The following is an 18,029-nucleotide window of genomic DNA, read 5'->3' as shown; positions in this document are numbered from 1 at the left end:
CAGCTCATGGGCTCCTTAGTTGTGACATACGAACTCCTAGTTGCAGCATGCATGTGGGATCTAGTTTCCTGACCAGGGATTGAACCCGGGCCCCCTGCACTGGGAGTGTGGACTCTTAACCACTGCAACACCAGGGAGGTCCTTGTCTTCTCCAAGTTCTAAAACACTGGGAGTTAAAATTCAAGTCAAAAATTTTTTGTGGTCCGAAAAGGAGTAATTAGTTAGAACCTATTTCTAAAAATTATTAGAATTTCATACGAAAAATACAGAAGCCCTTTAGTTGCTCTGTTGCTCCAGGAGCCAAGGGTCATCTGAAATTGGAAAACAAGAAAGGCCAAATAATACTAGTAGGTGGAAAATTACTGTGTGACTCAAGTAGGTTACTACCATTGAAAACCTTAAAAAATAACTCAATAACAGGGAAGAGTGTTTATAAACTGGTACATAAACTTTCAGCTAAATTTAATACATCTCTAATAGAAGTGCCAGTTTCTGTCCTTAAAAATAAATAGAAATAATGTTTTTCTACTGAAAGAAAGCCTTTCAACAGAACGGCTTTTTGAGAGCCATTTGAGTTTCCAAATATATGTGTACCTCTATTTAGAAAGCAATTTTCTCAGAAAGTTTTAGTAGAAAGGAACCATAAAAATTATCTTACTCTCAGTTTCTTCATTATGCAAGTGAAGAGAGTTCATATGGTTAACTTGAGGCAGAAATGGGAGTTGAGCGCAGGTTTCCTGAATCATTCTCCTTCAACTATATCAGCCTCCTTCTGCGGTTAACAAGAAACAGGCAAAGAAAAAGGTTATCTACTTAATGGACATAGAAAATAGAAAATTAATAAATGGTTTATTTGTGGTAGATTTGCCTTGTTCCTAATCAGGAAAATGGCATTTTAGGGAAGGAAATTTTACTTAACGTGTGCTTTCCAAAGAATCAAAATGCATCACATACCAGTTTGTAAGGATTGTAACATCATATTTTAGGGCCAGATAGGAGTTTTCCTTGAACTCTCTGAGGTGTATTACTTGTAGAATCTACAAGCAAAGGTGAAAGTCTCAATTATAAACAGAACTGACTTATGGCTTTAGGGAGAATTAGAAACTAGAAAGATTATTTGAAACTTTCTGATTTAGTTTCTTTTTTAAATCTATCTACTCATTTATACTCTTTATTTTTTATACTACATTTGAAACAAGTCATGAAGCTTCATTATTTTCCTTTTTTCTTTCTTTCTTTTTAAAAAAGTATTTGGTATACACACAAAACAATATATGTAATGCATTCCTCTCAGGTCAGTACCTAGCTGTGGAATAGCTGGGTTGTATGTATACATACACATGGGAATAGTAGGTGCATGTTTAACTTTTTAAGAAACTGGCAAACTTTTCCAAGATGGTTGTACCATTTGACATTTCCACCAATAGTATATGAGAGACCAATTTGTTCCACATCCTCACCAATAAGGTATGGTTAACCTTTCATTTTAGCCATTCTGGTGGATGTGTAGTAGGCCTCATTGTGGTTTAAATTGGAATTTCCCTAATAAATTAAGATGTTGGTCATTTCATGTGCTTATTTGCCATCTGTATATTTTCTTTGGTGAAATGCCTGTTCAGATTTTTTCCCCATTTTTTCTTTAGGTTTGTCATTTCCTTATTCATTTGTAAGAATTTTTTGTATATTCTAGCATCAGGTTCTTTGCCAGATAGGTTTTGCACATATTTTCTCCCAATAGGAGAAACTAGATAACATGCCATGGGACCAAACACAGCCTATATATATATATATATATATATATATATATATATATATATATATATATATATATATATAATTTTTTACAAAGGAAAAACCAATAGGGATGATAAGCAAAACTCAGAATAGGGAGGAAACTTGCACAAGCCTCTTAGATAGCCGCAGACAGCAGAAGCAAGAACACCTACAATCCTGCAGCCTATGGAACTAAAACCACATTCACAGAAAGACAGACAAGATGAAAAGGCAGAGGGCTACATACCAGATGAAGGAACAAGATAAAACCCCAGAAAAAAAAACTAAGTGAAGTGGAGATAGGCAACCTTCCAGGAAAAGAATTCAGAATAATGATAGTGAAGATGATCCAGGACCTCGGAAAAAGAATGGAGGCAAAGATCGAGGAGATGCAAGAAATGTTTAGCAAAGACCTAGAAGAATTAAAGAGCAAACAAACAGAGATGAGCAATACAATAACTGAAACGAAAAATAAACTAGAAGGAATCAGTAGCAGAATAACTGAAGCAGAAGAACGGATAAGTGACCTGGAAGACAGAATGGTAGAATTCACTGCTGCAGAAGAGAATAAACAACAAGAATGAACAGAAATGAAGACAGCCTAAGAGACCCCTGGGACAACATTAAACGTAACAACACTCATATTATAGGGGTCCCAGAAGGAGAAGAGAGAGAGAAAGGACCTGGGAAAATATTTGAAGAGATTATAATTGAAAACTTCCCTAACATAGGAAAGGAAATAGCCCCCAAGTCCAGGAAGTGCAGAGAGTCCCAGGCAGGATAAGTCCAAAGAGAAACACACCAAGACACATAGTAATCCAATTGACAAAAATTAAAGACAAAGAAAAATTATTGAAAGCAACAAGGGAGAAATGACAAAAAACATACAGGGAACTCCCATAAGGTTAATGCTGATTTCTCAGCAGAAACTCTACAAGCCAGAAGGGAGTGGCATGATATATTTAAAGTGATGAAACAGAAGAACTTACAACCAAGATTACTCTCCCCGGCAAGGATCTCATTCAGATTAAACGGAGAAATCAAAAGCTTTACAAACAAGCAAAAGCTAAGAGAATTCAGCACCACCAAACCAGCTCTACAACAAATGCTAAAGGAACTTCTCTAAGTGGGAAGCACAAGAGAAGAAAATGACCTATAAAAATAAACCCAAAACAATTAAGAAAATGGTCATAGGAACATACATATCAATTATTACCTTAAACGTGAATGGATTAAATGCTCCAACCAAAAGACACAGACTCGCTGAATGGATACAAAAACAAGACCCCTATATATGCTGTCTACAAGAGACCCACTTTGGACCTAGGGACACATACAGACTGAAAATGAGGAGATGGAAAAAGATATTCCATGCAAATGGAAATGAAAAGAAAGCTGGAGTAGCAATACTCATATCAGATAAAATAGACTTTAAGATAAAGAATGTTACAAGAGACAAGGAAGGACACCACCTAATGATCAAGGGATCAATCCAAGAAGAAGATACAACAATTATAAATATATATGCACCCAACATAGGAGCACCTCAGTACGTAAGGCAACTGCTAACTGCTATAAAAGAGGAAATCAACAGCAACACAGTAATAGTGGGGGACTTGAACATCTCACTTACACCAATGGACAGATCATCCAAACAGAAAATTAGTAACGAAACACAAGCTTGAAATGACACAATAGACCAGATAGATTTAATTGATATTTATAGGACATTCCATCCCAAAACAGCAGATTACACTTTCTTCTCAAGTGCACATGGAACATTCTCCAGGATAGATCACATTTTGGGTCACAAATCAAGTCTCAGTAAATTCAAGAAAATTGACATCATGTCAAGCATCTTTTCTGACCACAACGCTATGAGATTAGAAATCAACTACAACGAAGAAAAACGTAAAAGCACAAACACATGGAGACTAAACAATACATTACTAAGTAACCAAGAGATCACTGAAGAAATCAAAGAGGAGATCAAAAACTACCTAGAGACGAATGACAACAAAAACACGATGACCCAAAACCTATGGGATGCAGCAAAACCAGTTCTCAGAGGGAAATTTATAGCAATACAAGCCTACCTCAAGAAACAAGAAAAATCTCAAACAATTTAACCTTACACTTAAAGGAACTAGAGAAAGAAGAACAGACAAAACCCAAAGTGAGCAGAAGAAAAGAAATCATAAAGATCAGAGCAGAAATAAAAGAAATAGAAGCAAGGAAAAAAATAGCAAAGATGAATAAAACTAAAAGCTGGTTCTTTGAGAAGATAAACAAAATTGATAAACCATTAGACAGACTCATCAAGAAAAAGAAGGAGAGGGTTCAAGTCAAGAGAATTAGAAATGAAAAAGGAAAAGTTACAACAGACACTGCAGAAATACAAAGCATCCTAAGAGACTACCATAAGCAACTCTATGCCAATAAAATGGACAACGTGTAAGAAATGGACAAATTCTTAGAAAGGTATAGGCTTCCAAGACTGAACCAGGAAGAAATAGAAAATATGAACAGACCAATCACAAGTAATGAAATTGAAACTGTGATTAAAAGTCTTCCAACAAACAAAAGTCCAGGACCAGATGGCTTCACAGGTGAATTCTATCAAACATTTAGAGAAGAGCTAACACCCATCCTTCTCAAACTCTTCCAAAAAATTGCAGAGGAAGGAACACTCCCAAACTCATTCTATGAGGCTACCATCACCCTGATACCAAAACCAGACAAAGATACTACAAAAAAAGGAAATTACAGACCAAAATCACTGATGAATATAGATGCAAAAATCCTCAACAAAATACTAGCAAACAGAATCCAACAACACAGTAAAAAGACCGTACACCATGATAAAGTGAGATTTATCCCAGGGATGCAAGGCTTCTTCAGTATATGCAAATCAATCAGTGTGATACACCATATGAACAAATTGAAGAATAAAAACCATATGATCATCTCAATAGATGCAGAGAAAGCTGTTGACAAAATTCAGCACCCATTTATGATAAAAACTCTCCAGAAAGTGGGCACAGAGGGAACCTACCTCAACATAATAAAGGCCATATATGACAAACCCAGAGCAAACATCATTCTCAATGGTGAAAAACTGAAAACATTTCCTCTAAGATCAGGAACAAGATGAGGATGTCCACTCTCGCCACTATTATTCAACATAGTTTTGGATGTCCTAGCCATGGCAATCAGAGAAGAGAAAGAAAAGGAATACAAATTGGAAAAGAAGAAGTAAAACTGTCACTGTTTGCAGATGACATGATACTATACATAGAGAATCCTAAATATGCCACCGGAAAACCACTAGAGCTAATCAATGAATTTGGTAAAGTTGCAGTATACAAAATTAATCTGCACAGAAATCTCTTGCATTCCTATACACTAATGATGAAAAATCTGAAAGAGAAATTAAGGAAGCACTCCCATTTACCATTGCAACCAAAAGAATAAAATACCTAGGAATAAACCTACCTAATGAGACAAAAGACCTGCATGCAGAAAACTATGAGACACTAATGAAAGAAATTAAAGATGATACAAACAGATGGAGAGATATCCCATGTTCTTGGATTGGAAGACTCAATATTGTGAAAATGACTATACTACCCAAAGCAATCTACAGATTCAATGCAATCCCTATCAAATTACCAATGGCATTTTTTACAGAACTAGAACAAAAAATCTTAAAATTTTTATGGAGACACAAAAGACCCCGTATAGCCAAAGCAGTCTTAAGGGGAAAAAATGGAGCTGGAGGAATCAGACTCCCTGACTTCAGACTATACTACAAAGCTACAGTAATCAAAACAATGTGGTACTGGCACAAAAACAGAAATATAGATATAGTGGAACCAGATAGAAAGCCCAGAGATAAACCCATGCACCTATGGTCAACTAATCTATGACAAAGGAGGCAAGGATATACAATGGAGAAAACACAATATCTTCAGTAAGTGGTGCTGGGGAAACTGGACAGCTACATGTAAAACAATGAAATTAGAACACTCCCTAACACAATACACAAAAATAGACTCAAAATGGATTAAAGACCTAAATATAAGCCCAGACACTGTAAAACTCTTAGAGGAAAACAAAGGATGAACAGTCTTTGACATAAATCACAGTAAGATCTTTTTTGATCCACCTCCCAGAGTAATGGAAATAAAAATAAACAAATGGGACCTAATGGAACTTAAAACCTTTTGCAAAGCACAGGAAACTACAAACAAGACGAAACAACAACCCTCAGAATGGGAGAAAATATTTGCCAATGAATCAACAGACAAATGATTAATCTCCAAAATATATAAACAGCTCATGCAGCTCAATATTTAAAAGACAAACAACCCAATCCAAAAATGGGCAGAAGACCTAAATAGACATTTCTCCAAAGAAGACATACAGATTACCAAGAAGCACATGAAAAGCTGCTCAACATCACTAATTATTAGAGAAATGCAAATCAAAACTACAATGAGGTATCAACCTCACACCAGTTAGAATGGGCATCATCAGAAAATCTACAAACAACAAATGCTGGAGAGCATGTGGAGAAAAGGGAGCGCTCTTGCACTGTTGGTGGGAATGTAAGTTGATACAGCCACTATGGAGCACAGTATGGAGGTTCCTTAAAAAACTAAAAATAGAATTACCATATGACCCAGCAATCCCACTACTTGGCATATACCCTGAGAAAACCATAATTCAAAAAGAGTCATGTATCACAATGTTCATTGCAGCACTGTTTACAATAGGCAGGTCATGGAAGCAACCTAAATGCCCATCGACAGACGAATGGATGAAGAAGATATGGTACATATATGCAATGGAATATTACTCAGTCATGAAAAGGAACGAAATTGGGTCATTTGTAGAGACGTGGATGGATCTAGAGTCTGTCATACAGAGTGAATAAGTCACAAAGAGAAAAACAAATATCGTATATTAACGCATATATGTGGAACCTAAAAAAATGGTACAGATGAACTGGTTTGCAGGGCAGAAATAGAGACACAGAGGTAGAGAACAAACGGATGGATGCCAAGGGGGGATAGTGGTGGGGGATGGTGGTGGTGGGATGAATTGGGAGATTGGGATTGACGTGTATACACTAATATGTATAAAATGGATAACTAAGAAGAACCTGCTGTATAAAAAAATAAATAAATTCAAAAAAAGAAAACTCAGAATAGGGGTTATGGAGGGAGCAGGATGGTTATCTATTTTATATATAGATATATATATAAAGATACTATATATTCAGAGAAAAAAAATACCACACCTAAAATGTTACTTACATTCATTCACTCAATAAATATTACCATGGATCTGGTGTTGGGCATTACTCTAGGGGCTGGAATGACTTTATTTATATATAGAGAGAGAGAGAAATAGATACAGATGTAGATATATCGATATATATATATATATATAAAGAGACATATATATCATTATATCTGTATCTTAATTTACTGTTCCATAGGAGATATTCATCTTTCATTTTACTAGTTAATGCCAAACTTTTCAAAAGTAGTTGTACAAATTTATACACTGATCAGCAGTGTATAAGAGTTCTTATTTCTAATGAGACTGGAAGTCTTCAGATTTAATTGGCCACTCCTGTTTCCTCTGCTGTAAAATGGCGTTCATGTTATTTGCCCTTTTTTTTTTTTTTTTTTTTTTTTTTTTTTGCGGTAAGCGGGCCTCTCACTGTTGTGGCCTCTCCCGTTGTGGAGCCCAGGCTCCGGACGCGCAGGCTCAGGGGCCATGGCTCACGGGCCCAGCCGCTCCACAGCATGTGGGATCATCCCAGAACAGGGCACGAACCCGTGTCCCCTGCATCGGCAGGTGGACTCTCAACCACTGTTCCACCAGGAAAGCCCTATTTGCTCTTTTTAATTGGGTTCTCGGTGTATAGGAGGTCTTCACATTTTCTAGATGTGTACCCTTTGTCAGCCCCTGTAATGCAGATACCTCTCCCCAGTTTTTAACTTGTCTTTTCAATCTTTGGGTGAATAGAAATTCTAAATTTCAAAGTAATTTAATTTATCGATCTTTTCGTCATAATTTATGATTTTTTATCTTTAAGAAGTTATTTCATACCTAAGGTCATCTGGAAACTTTTCCACCCTTCTGTCAAAATGTACTGCCCTCAGAGCTCTCCTTTGACCAGTCTTTGACAGTCTGTTCTCCAGAAGAGACCTGAAACTCATTCACACTGGCAGAGGTTACTGAGAACAGGTCAGTTTTAGAAAACATTTTTATTTAAATAGGAATCAAATGCGAACTAGCCTGTAATAATTTACTTTACTTCTTTTTTCTAGCTGTAATTTTCATTGACTCTAGTGATTTACAGGAAAGAGATTTGGTCCTGAAATCAAACTCCATTCATGTAAGGTGAACACTGGTTATAACTTTAATTAGCATAATTTGACCTTTTCATAGTAGATACTTAACACAAATCAGTTTATCATTTTAAAGCTTGTTTTAAAAGTGATTGCAGTGCAAAACTTTTCTGTCTAGATATAGAGAAAGAAGTCAATATGAATTAGTGGAAGTCTGTATTAAGAATGTTAACAAATTTTTAGTGTAATACTGTTAACTTGAATGGTGCTAACCAATGAATAATTTGGAAGAAATTAGGTGCCTCTTGTTGCTTGAAAAATTTGTTCATTTTAGAAGCACAGAATCATGGGGTTGTAAAAAGACCCTTGAAGTTTCTTCTGAGGTGATCCACTAGGCAGGGGAATTCCTTCTGCAGCATCTCTGCCCTTGGATTGAAGGCCTTGTCAAGGCAGGCAGTGTTGATAAACCGTGTTCATGCACTCTTGTCAACAAAATTTATTTGCTTAGCACACACCTGTTTTTCACTGTGCGAAGGTAGACTTCACATCAGCTTCTATCTTTGAAAAGGAAAAAACTCTGTTTCTTGTTTCACTCACAGCACTTCTCTGACATTAGATGTGTGTGATTTTTTTCCCCCACACAGACCAAGTCTCTGATCTTCTGGACCCTAGCTGGGTGTCCTACAATTCGGTTCACTTCTGACACTGTGGACCCCCCTCACCACCACCTTTAGACACCTTTCGGAAGTCCAGGTCATCACCTGTGCTTCTGACCAACCAGCTATAAGTCGAAGGTTCCCACAACCCCCTTCTCAGCTTCAGTCATTTCCTAGAGCAGCTCACAGAGCTCAGGAAACAGTTTACTTATTATGTTACCAGTTCATTACAAAAAATATTAAAGAATACAGACACAGAGGTCCATAGGGCAAGGTCTGGAAGGGTCCTCAGCACAAGAGCTTCTGTCCCCATTGGGCTTGGGGTTCACTACCCTCCTGGCTTGTGGATGGGTCAGCCAACCCAGAAGCTGTCCAAGCCCCCCACTGTAGGGATTTTTACGGAGGCTTCATTGCATAGGCACAGCTGATTAAACCGTTGTCCCGAGGTTGGTGGGGGGTGAGGGTGAAAATTCCCACTCTCTAATCACAATTTAGTTCCCCTGGCAACCAGCCCCAAGCTGTGGTTATCTAGGGGCTTTCCAAAAATCTCCTCATTAACATAAAGGCAGGTGCGGTTGAAAAGAGCTTGTTGTGAATAACAGAGGACACTCTATTCACCTTTAAAAGCTCTGGGGCCATTTCAGGAACAGAACCAGAGACCATATATTACAATAGAAGATGCTTCCTAGGCTCTTATCACTTAGGAAATTAACAAGGGTTTTAGGAGCTCTGTGCCTGGAATGGGATGAAGACCAAGTATTTACTTCTCATTATAAACCACAGTATCACAATCTTACTTCTTATAAGTTCCAGATCAGGGGGTTCTAAATAAATGAAATTTTATTTTACTAAAAAAAGTCAATGTTGTTTGAAGGTTTAACCATCAACTAGGTAAACTTAAATTCCACTGAAATGGAATGAGTACTTATCCTGTGTCAGACAGTGTGCTAGGTAGTATCTCATTTCATTTAACCCTTACAACAGCACTACAAATGCAGTTTGGTAATGGCATCCCTGATAAACGGATAAAGACCTTGGCCAGTGAAGTTAGAAGTAACCCGTGCCTGGTGTCACAAAGAAAACTGGGAAATGGTACAACTGGGACTGGCACGCGTGCCCCCTGATTCCAGAGCTCTTTCTGGTAATTTCTATAAAAGAACAGTACTAGTAATGGGGATATTTTACTAATGACCTAGGTGAATAACAAATAAAAATTTGGGGAGGCTGTGACCAGTATTAACTATCCCTAATGCACCTCTTCCCAGAAAATTGGAAGTAAAAGTTCTCAAAGATACTGTATGTACTCCTAAACTGCACTTGGGTCTTGGGCCTGGTTAGTAGCAGTTTTGCGTCGCTTGTTTGTTTGAGTCTCTGTTCCCTAGCTGCTTTCTCAATTAATTTCTCTCCTGTATCACAGCCACGTTTTAGCCTTTCTTCATTCTAGGCCTATCCTCCTCCCTCTGATTTTCCTCCTTTTCACTGTTTTCTAGACCCTCATTCATTCCTAGGAAAGCACATTCTTAACCTTTTCCTTTTTTTTTTTAATAAATTTATTTATTTACTTATTTATTTTTGGCTGCATTGGGTCTTCATTGCTGCACGCAGGCTTTCTCTAGTTGTGGCAAGCCGGGGCTACTCTTCGTTGCGGTGCACGGGCTTCCCACTGTGGTGGCTTCTCTTTTTGCGGAGCACTGGCTCTAGGTGCGCGGGCTTCAGTAGTTGTGTCTCACAGGCTCTAGAGTGCAGGCTCAGTAGTTGTGGCGCACAGGCTTAGTTGCTCCGCGGCATGTGGTATCTTCCCACATCAGGGATCGAACCCATGTCCCCTGCATTGGCAGGCGGATTCTTAACCCCTGCGCCACCAGGGAGGTCCCTTTATTTTATCTTATTTTCTGTAATAAACATTTCTTTTTTTATATATTTATTTAGCTGCGGCATGTGCGCTCCTTAGTTGCGGCTCCCCAGCTCCTTAGTTGTGGCATGTGAACTCTTAATTGTGGCATGCGTGTGGGATCTAGTTTCCTGACCAGGGATCAAACCCGGGCCCCCTGCATTGGGAGCACGGAGTCTTAACCACTGTGCCACCAGGGAAGTCCCTTTAACCTTTTTCAGGGATGCACCTCTTTTGCTGTATAATGAAACACCCACTACTTAGTGGCCTATTACACCAGTGATTTATTATTTCCCACCATCGCCTAGGTATGGGATAGGTGGATTCTTCCTGTTGCACTTTCAACCACAATGCCTGCTGGGTACTGGGAGCAGCTGGAATGACTGGGCCTCTGTCCCCATGGGCTTTCATCCCAAAGGGAGGCTACACAGGGTTTCCTCACAACGTGGCGACACCAGTCCCAGAGCACCAGCATTTGCTTATCAGGCCTCATTTTCTAAAGTTAGAGGCCAAGCTTATTTTCATTGTAGAAGCCTCCCCAAGAGTGTGGATTGAGAGGAGTGGTTGGGCCATTATTGTAACAGTCATTATAATAATATACTTTGCTCACCTCCTAATTGCCTTCTAGAAACCTGCTTTTCCTATCATTATCCTGTTTCCTTAATAATTGCCCCTGGGTGGAGGTTCATCATCCTTTGAAATATCCCCCCCTTATCTCAGCACCAGAGGGCAGGGGAGTTAGAGTTCTCCCATCCCGATGTTCTCTTTCAACCTTTCTTGAAAAAACCCTCTTCTCCCCACAAGTGCCTTTTTTTTTTTAAGTTAACAAGATGTATTTTTACTACCCATTGATCATATTAACCATCATTTTTACTGCACTCTGCCTTAGCCTGTATCCTTGTATCCCTAGTACTGTGCCTGATGCGTAGTGTTATGCATCAGGTTTTGTTGTCATCCTTGTACCTGGTACCAAAGGTTTTCATTTAGGAAGGTTGCAGGCCTTAAATTTCTGACCAGGTGAATTCAAGGTGTTTTTTTTAGTTTGTACAGACATTTTTAGTCTCTGGCCCTCTTCAACTATCTCCCTGCCAGAAACTTTCTTATCTTTGTCAGAGAAAGAGGAAAAAAATCCCGTTTATTTTTTAAACACCTTTAGTTGAATCAGCAGCTCCAGATGCCCTAAATGTTAACCCAGCTTCTTCGCAAGGCTTGAGATGCTCATTCCCTGGGGTCAGTACTTATTTGGTTTCCTGCCTACCTCCTCCTTTTTCCACCCCAAGCCTGTAAGCTCATGAGGGAAGGAATTTCCTTCTGTATCTCCTAGAACAGTGCCTGGCACTTAGAAGGTACTTAAGGTCTGTTGAATGAACAAATGAATGGAATTAAAAGTTATCTAGGATACTTTAAGTAAAAATCTGTTACTGAAAGTGTGCATGGTACAATCCGTTTATGTTTTTAAATATTGTATATAAGCCTAGAAAATTTCTCAAAGGATACACAATAACATGTTAACAGTGCTTCTCTCAGGCGAGGAGGAGAGAATAAATGCAGAGTGGATCAGGAGATTTTACTTTATAATCCTGAGCAATGCCATTTTTATAACATTTTAATTTTTAAAATAAAGGCTTTACAAATCAAAGATATCTACTATAAATATATTAGTGTTATTTCCTTTATAGAGGTACATGGATGAAGAAGTGGCTAGAGAGACTATGCATGTGTGTGTTAATGGTGAATACAGATGTCATATCATATATGGTATAATCCTAGTTTTTCACTTAGCATCATATATCAGATGTTTTTACATCATTAAAAATGATTAAAGCTCAGTTTTAATGAATATTGCATTGGATGGGTAAATTAGAGTGTATTTTATACTTTACTGTTGAACAATTTGCAGTTATAAATAAGACCTCAGGAAACACTTCATTCATAAACTCTTTTTGATGCTTTGCTGATTTCTTTAAAAGAGTCATAGAGATAGTGTTTCCTAATTAAAACATACTCTTGATGTCATTAGAAGTAATAAGCAATTGAAAATAACTGAGAGGCATATGAACTTTAAGTAAATTGGCTTTCTGGGCAACTCTTGCCATCCTTCTTCAGTCTTTGCAGAGAAGTACGATATTTAAAAGTATCCAGCCTACTCAGTTTTACGTAAAGTGTGGCCTTAATGATGTCCATACTTGGTATAGAGCATGTATCATATAGTAATTATTTATGTATAATTTTGCCTCTTCAAAATTTGATTTTGAATATACTTAGTTTGAAGGGGGATCTAATGATATGTTTAATTAAAGTAAGCTCAATAATGTTTGAAAATGGTTAAGAGAGTACATATTTAGCTGATCTGTTCCCTTCAGGAAGTTAAGAACCTTCATCGAAGGTTCAGTGACTTTACAAAGCAATGTACAATCGGTGTGTGAGAAATACTTTGTCAAAAAAACTTTCTGGAGGAGAGATATGCTCTTTCATTACGACATGTAATAAATCACCTTATATTTCATTGTCATTGGTGTTAATGCTTGGTCTTGTAACTCTGCCCTGTTCACAGGTTAAAGTATTACACAATCAGCTGGTCCTTTTCCACAATGCCATTGCCGCTTACTTTGCTGGGAATCAGAAGCAGCTTGAACAGACACTTAAACAGTTCCATATCAAATTGAAAAATCCTGGAGTGGACACCACGTCTTGGCTTGAAGAACAGTAAAATCACACCTGGAAAAAAAGAGAAAGTCACATTGTTATATTTCTAAACAAACCTAATAAGAATTAAGCAGAGTTGGGGGAAGAGGGAAAGGGTGACAACCATTGTAGTGAGTCTTGCACAAACAGCTTTAATTTTTCCCTTTTTTCATACTTTAACAATTGAACTGTTAAATTTGATGGGAAGGTGGGTGGTTTTAATGTAAACATAATTTCTATAATCTGAACACAATAGTTTTCCTTTTTGAGAAATCCTTTTGTATTGTGAGGGTTGATGGCTATTTCTGTAGTTTGAAAACACTTAATATAGATTTGCACTGACAAGATAAAAATTCAAGGTTTTTGGTCCTGCAAATGAGGACCAGTTGTACCTTTTCCGAAGGGAGGTTTACATGATTTGTATCAACATCAGATATTTTATATAAGAATATATTAAATATCTTTAAGAGATTCATTTTCATGTATTGTCTTAAAGAAAAAAGAAACTATTTTGCAGAGTAAAATTATATGGTGTTCCTGCAGCATCCACAGAGAGGTGGCAGCTCTAATGAATGACTGATTGGCTTGTGGAGTTGTGGCAGATACCTTTTTAAAAATGAATCTGTACCATTATAATTTTGTTTAAGACTTTTTCTTAAAGGCGCAGGAATCACACTGTCATTTCTGTGAGGCTTTTGAACTTATGAATTTGCGTCACCCCAAGTCATGGAGCGTTTATGTTAGCCATTTCTTTGATTCATAATGAAACCTGCTTAAGAGAATTTTTTTGACAGGTAGACTTGGGAATAGAAATTCTCCATGGTTTCTAGAGTAGAACTCTGTGCTTGGAAAGCTGGTTTTTGGGTAAGCTCCACTTTGACAGAAGTGAATTCCTAGACAGCTTTCATTGACTTCTATGTGTAACAATACCGGTTAAGCCTTAAATCACAGATATGTGCCTTCTCAGATACAGTAATTCTCATTCAACCAATGTACATAAATCCATAAAGAAGCCCCTTTAAGATAATGTTTGATGTGTCTGTTACTTCCTTGCAAAGGAGCACTGTCTATAGATGTTGAGTTTCTTTGTATTTGTTAAGCCACATTGAAGGTTTATGGAGAAATCAACTCTAAAATTTGCTGTTTGGTTTTTCTTCATTCCTTTTGCAGAATGGGAAGACAGAGGACTTGTTTTCGTTTGAATAAAGGAAAGGGGGCGTGGGTCCGTGTGGTGTAGCCAGAAGAAGGGGGCTGGAAGGGCCAGTGCAGTTTCAGTTGCTCAGTGCCTTTGGTTTTGTGTTACGTGGTCGGCCTGTCTGCTGTGTGGTTTTATCAGTAATGTAATCCTTTTAAAATATAAGTTCTCTTGATTTTTGACATAGACATAAATTAATATTTTGAGAGGTATCTCTTCTTCTGTTCATTTCTTTTGTGTTGAAATGAAGTACTTAAAATTACTGTTATACATGAACTTTGTGGACTGTAAGATTTGTTATATATGTTCAAATGCCATTTAGCTGGCTTTTTAATTAATATGCCTGTTTTCAGTGCTTAACACAATGTAATGTGACTATAAATCGTAAACCTATTTTAAATCATTCCCTCCTGTATATTTGTACTCTGAGAGAGCCTTATTTTATTCTTCCAGCAGAATTACTACTTGTGATAGTTCATTTACATTCCCCAGAACGTGCCTCTGGTGTGAATTTTGTATTCTTATTAAAAGTGTTTGCTTCAGTACCTCATTCCTCTGACTCTTCATAATTTAAAATAAGAAGCAACTATTTGGAAAAAAATGAGGACATGTGATTTGTCTTTAAAAACAGTGACAAAAACTGGTGCTTCTGTCACTTAAAATTGTTTTATTTCAGTAAGTTACTCTTTTCCCTCAATTGGAATCTCTTGGGAGCAGCAGATCATGTCCACTCTTACACACTTCAATAACAGTTGTAGCTAAGGAATTAAATTGTTTCATGGATTGATGATTTTTCAGAATAAACTAAAATTATCAGTGATTTTGAGTAGTGGGTACATGTGCAAAAGAAATAAGTAAATTAACATATTAGCCAGTGGTATATTTACTTTGTTAGGAAAGTAACTCATATTCCTTGGAGAAAGTAATTTGAAGATAATCTCAAAAATTGAGGATAAAATAAATAACTTCCCAAATCAATAAGTACTGCATGGGACCCCCTAAATCCCCCTGAAATTAGATACTTTAGTTACCAGTTATTTCTATTGTAAGCTCTAGTTTGAATATCCTTTAAGGCACACTCTTATCAGATTATTCCCTTAGGTTAGATTCCAAAAGTGAAAATGAGCCCTCAAAGTATATACACATTTTTAGGACTTTACTATGCATTGCCAGTTGGCTTTCAAGAAAGATTTTGCCAATTTATATACATGTGCCTGTTTAGCATATTTTTAAAGCCAGTATACATCAAAGGACACCATGCATATAGTCAGCAGAACATCCTTTTATAAATGTTTTAAGTGGATAGGGGAAAACCACCAAGAAGATAAAGGCTGAACCATGAGGATTTGGGGAGTTGTGGGGTGTGAGGCAGAGGATAGATAGAAATGGCTAACTTTTCTCTCATTAAAATACAAATTTTTCAAGAAAAAAAAAGCACTGAAGAGCAAGCCTGTGAAATTGAACTCTTCATCCTGTTAAAAGATAAACTGAGGCATATTAAAAATTTTGAGTGTATATTTAAAATCGATTTGAATCAGGTAGCACCAAACTGGAAGTGGTTAGCCCTCCACCAGCAGGAGCTGGGGTTGGGGGAGACTTTTATAGAGAAGAGGTAGGTGCAAAGGAAGGAAAGCCTTTGCTTGACTGTAGCTTAAGGGTTGATTATTTGGGAAAGCCTAGTTGGCTCTTTGTGGTTAGTTGTCCTTAGGTTTTGATTTCTTAAGTTTGAGGCATTTGTGGCTTAAGTGTTGGTTTGCTTACGTAGGCTGCTAAGGCATTAAAGCCACCTCAGTCTGTTGGCCTCCTTTTTTAATTAATAATCCCAAAGTTGCCAAAATCTTAGAGCCCAGGAGGGACGTGGACTTCTAGAAGTAATTTAGCTGAAATCTAGACTTTAAGAAGCATCTTTTCCATATTCAGAGCACACTGATGATGTTACTGAAGTGTATCCCATAGAGTTGAAGCTAGAAGTTTCCTTAGAGATGATCTGTTTAAGGCCCTTTTTTTCACAAGGCCCCAAAACATTAAACTGACCTAGCCAACTCCCAACTCCAAATGTAATGCCAGGTGAGTATTTGCAACTAAATATATGAATTCCCCTTTAAATCCTTCCAATTTCAACTGCATAATTAAATCAATGTGTCAAAAGTATCATTTCTTCTACTAAAGCACTATGTGGATAAATGTCTTCTCAGTTGAAAAAAATAATCCACCCCCAAATGGATTCATATTAGATATATTTCAAAGTATTTACGATCCACTGATCTTAAAGTATTCTGAAATACTGTGAACCTCAAAAGGACTATATTAAGTAAAATTATGCATATTGAAAAAGCTAAAGTTAAATCTTGGGACTGTTAATTTGAAGAATAATATATCTACCTCATATGCCCAGTCTCCTTTACCCTTCACTAGAGATGACTGTAGGTGTGGAAAACAAAAGCAAAATACCTAAATTGCTAATTCAGTGTAACATCTGTATATAATTTGTACTGATTTTTGTGAAGCTTAAGAACGCCTATATTTTGTAGTACTATTCCTTAACATCTGCCCATTAACTCTTTTCTTGAACCTTTCTGGGAGAGTTAAGACCATCTGAGATCCTTCATCACTCAATTCTAACCAAATTTAGGCACTTAAAAAAATTATTCCCCCTGTAAGACTGCATATTTTTATATTGGCTAAGACTATCCAGTTGTGAATAGGCTATTTTCTGACCAAAAGGCCAGTTATATTTTGCATTAGTTCAAAGCTTTTCCAAGGGCCACAGGTCCTTAACTATTTTTACAACATACCAAGACCTGTTAAAATAGAATGACAATGCAAACAACTTTCCTCTTTTAAGGACCTGCATTAAATTCTATTCTGTGTTCCCACTTGAAGGTTTCCTGCTCAACAGGTTTCCTGGCATAAATGAGCCTTTATAATAAATTGCCAAGTGGTTCTCCTAATGTACAGAAAACTATGAAGTTCAGCTTTGTTTTTGTCAAGTAAAGGCAAACTCATAGCAGTTTCTGTATATTAAGCGAGAACTATTTATTATTCTGGTTGTAACTCTGCTGTGGAAAGAGGAGACTCTCCATATGAGGAAGGGAAACAAGGCCCAGTCCGACAACCCTAACTCTGTCCCTGAGTAGTTAGTTGATTAATATGCTATCAGAGCTGGAAGGTCAATGACATTTTTACAAATGAAACTTCCATTAAAAACATAAAACCACAGTTTGTTTGGTTTGGGCCCAAGCTAGGCTTTGCCATGTGCATCCTCTGTCGAAGACTGAGAGCTTTCTGCAACTATGGTTTCTCATAAGATGTTGATTCGTAAGAAAAATCAAAGAACGAGATACCACTTTGTTGAGCTTAGACACAAAAGTAACTTTCCATATCTTAGACTTTCCTGTTGTTTTGCTTTTGGTACAGGTGTATGTTGTGTAAATATCTTAGAAGTGAAATGTACATTGAGC

General features: G+C 37.2%; 1 protein-coding gene across 11 annotated transcripts in view; it reads left to right on the top strand.

The window, feature by feature from the left end:
* Positions 1-15,118, top strand: part of ARFIP1 (ARF interacting protein 1) — a 134,755-nt gene extending 119,637 nt beyond the window's left edge. For 9 of the 11 annotated variants that reach the window (XM_033857267.2, XM_019926618.3, XM_019926616.3 and 6 more), the window contains one exon: positions 13,243-15,118. In XM_033857267.2, the coding sequence (XP_033713158.1) occupies positions 13,243-13,398 (156 nt within the window). In that variant the 3' untranslated portion in view covers positions 13,399-15,118. Of the gene's footprint in view, positions 1-7,885; positions 8,038-8,120; positions 12,090-13,242 lie in introns of those variants that run through there. The other 2 variants (XR_012332131.1, XR_012332132.1) reach the window with 2 other exon arrangements.
* Positions 15,119-18,029: the final 2,911 nt, after the last annotated feature.

The sequence above is a fragment of the Tursiops truncatus genome, chromosome 5 (assembly GCF_011762595.2).
Source record: "Tursiops truncatus isolate mTurTru1 chromosome 5, mTurTru1.mat.Y, whole genome shotgun sequence".
Lineage (NCBI taxonomy): Eukaryota > Metazoa > Chordata > Mammalia > Artiodactyla > Delphinidae > Tursiops > Tursiops truncatus.
The sequence above is the reverse complement of the archived record's forward strand: the minus strand, read 5'-3'. Positions and strand labels throughout refer to the sequence as shown.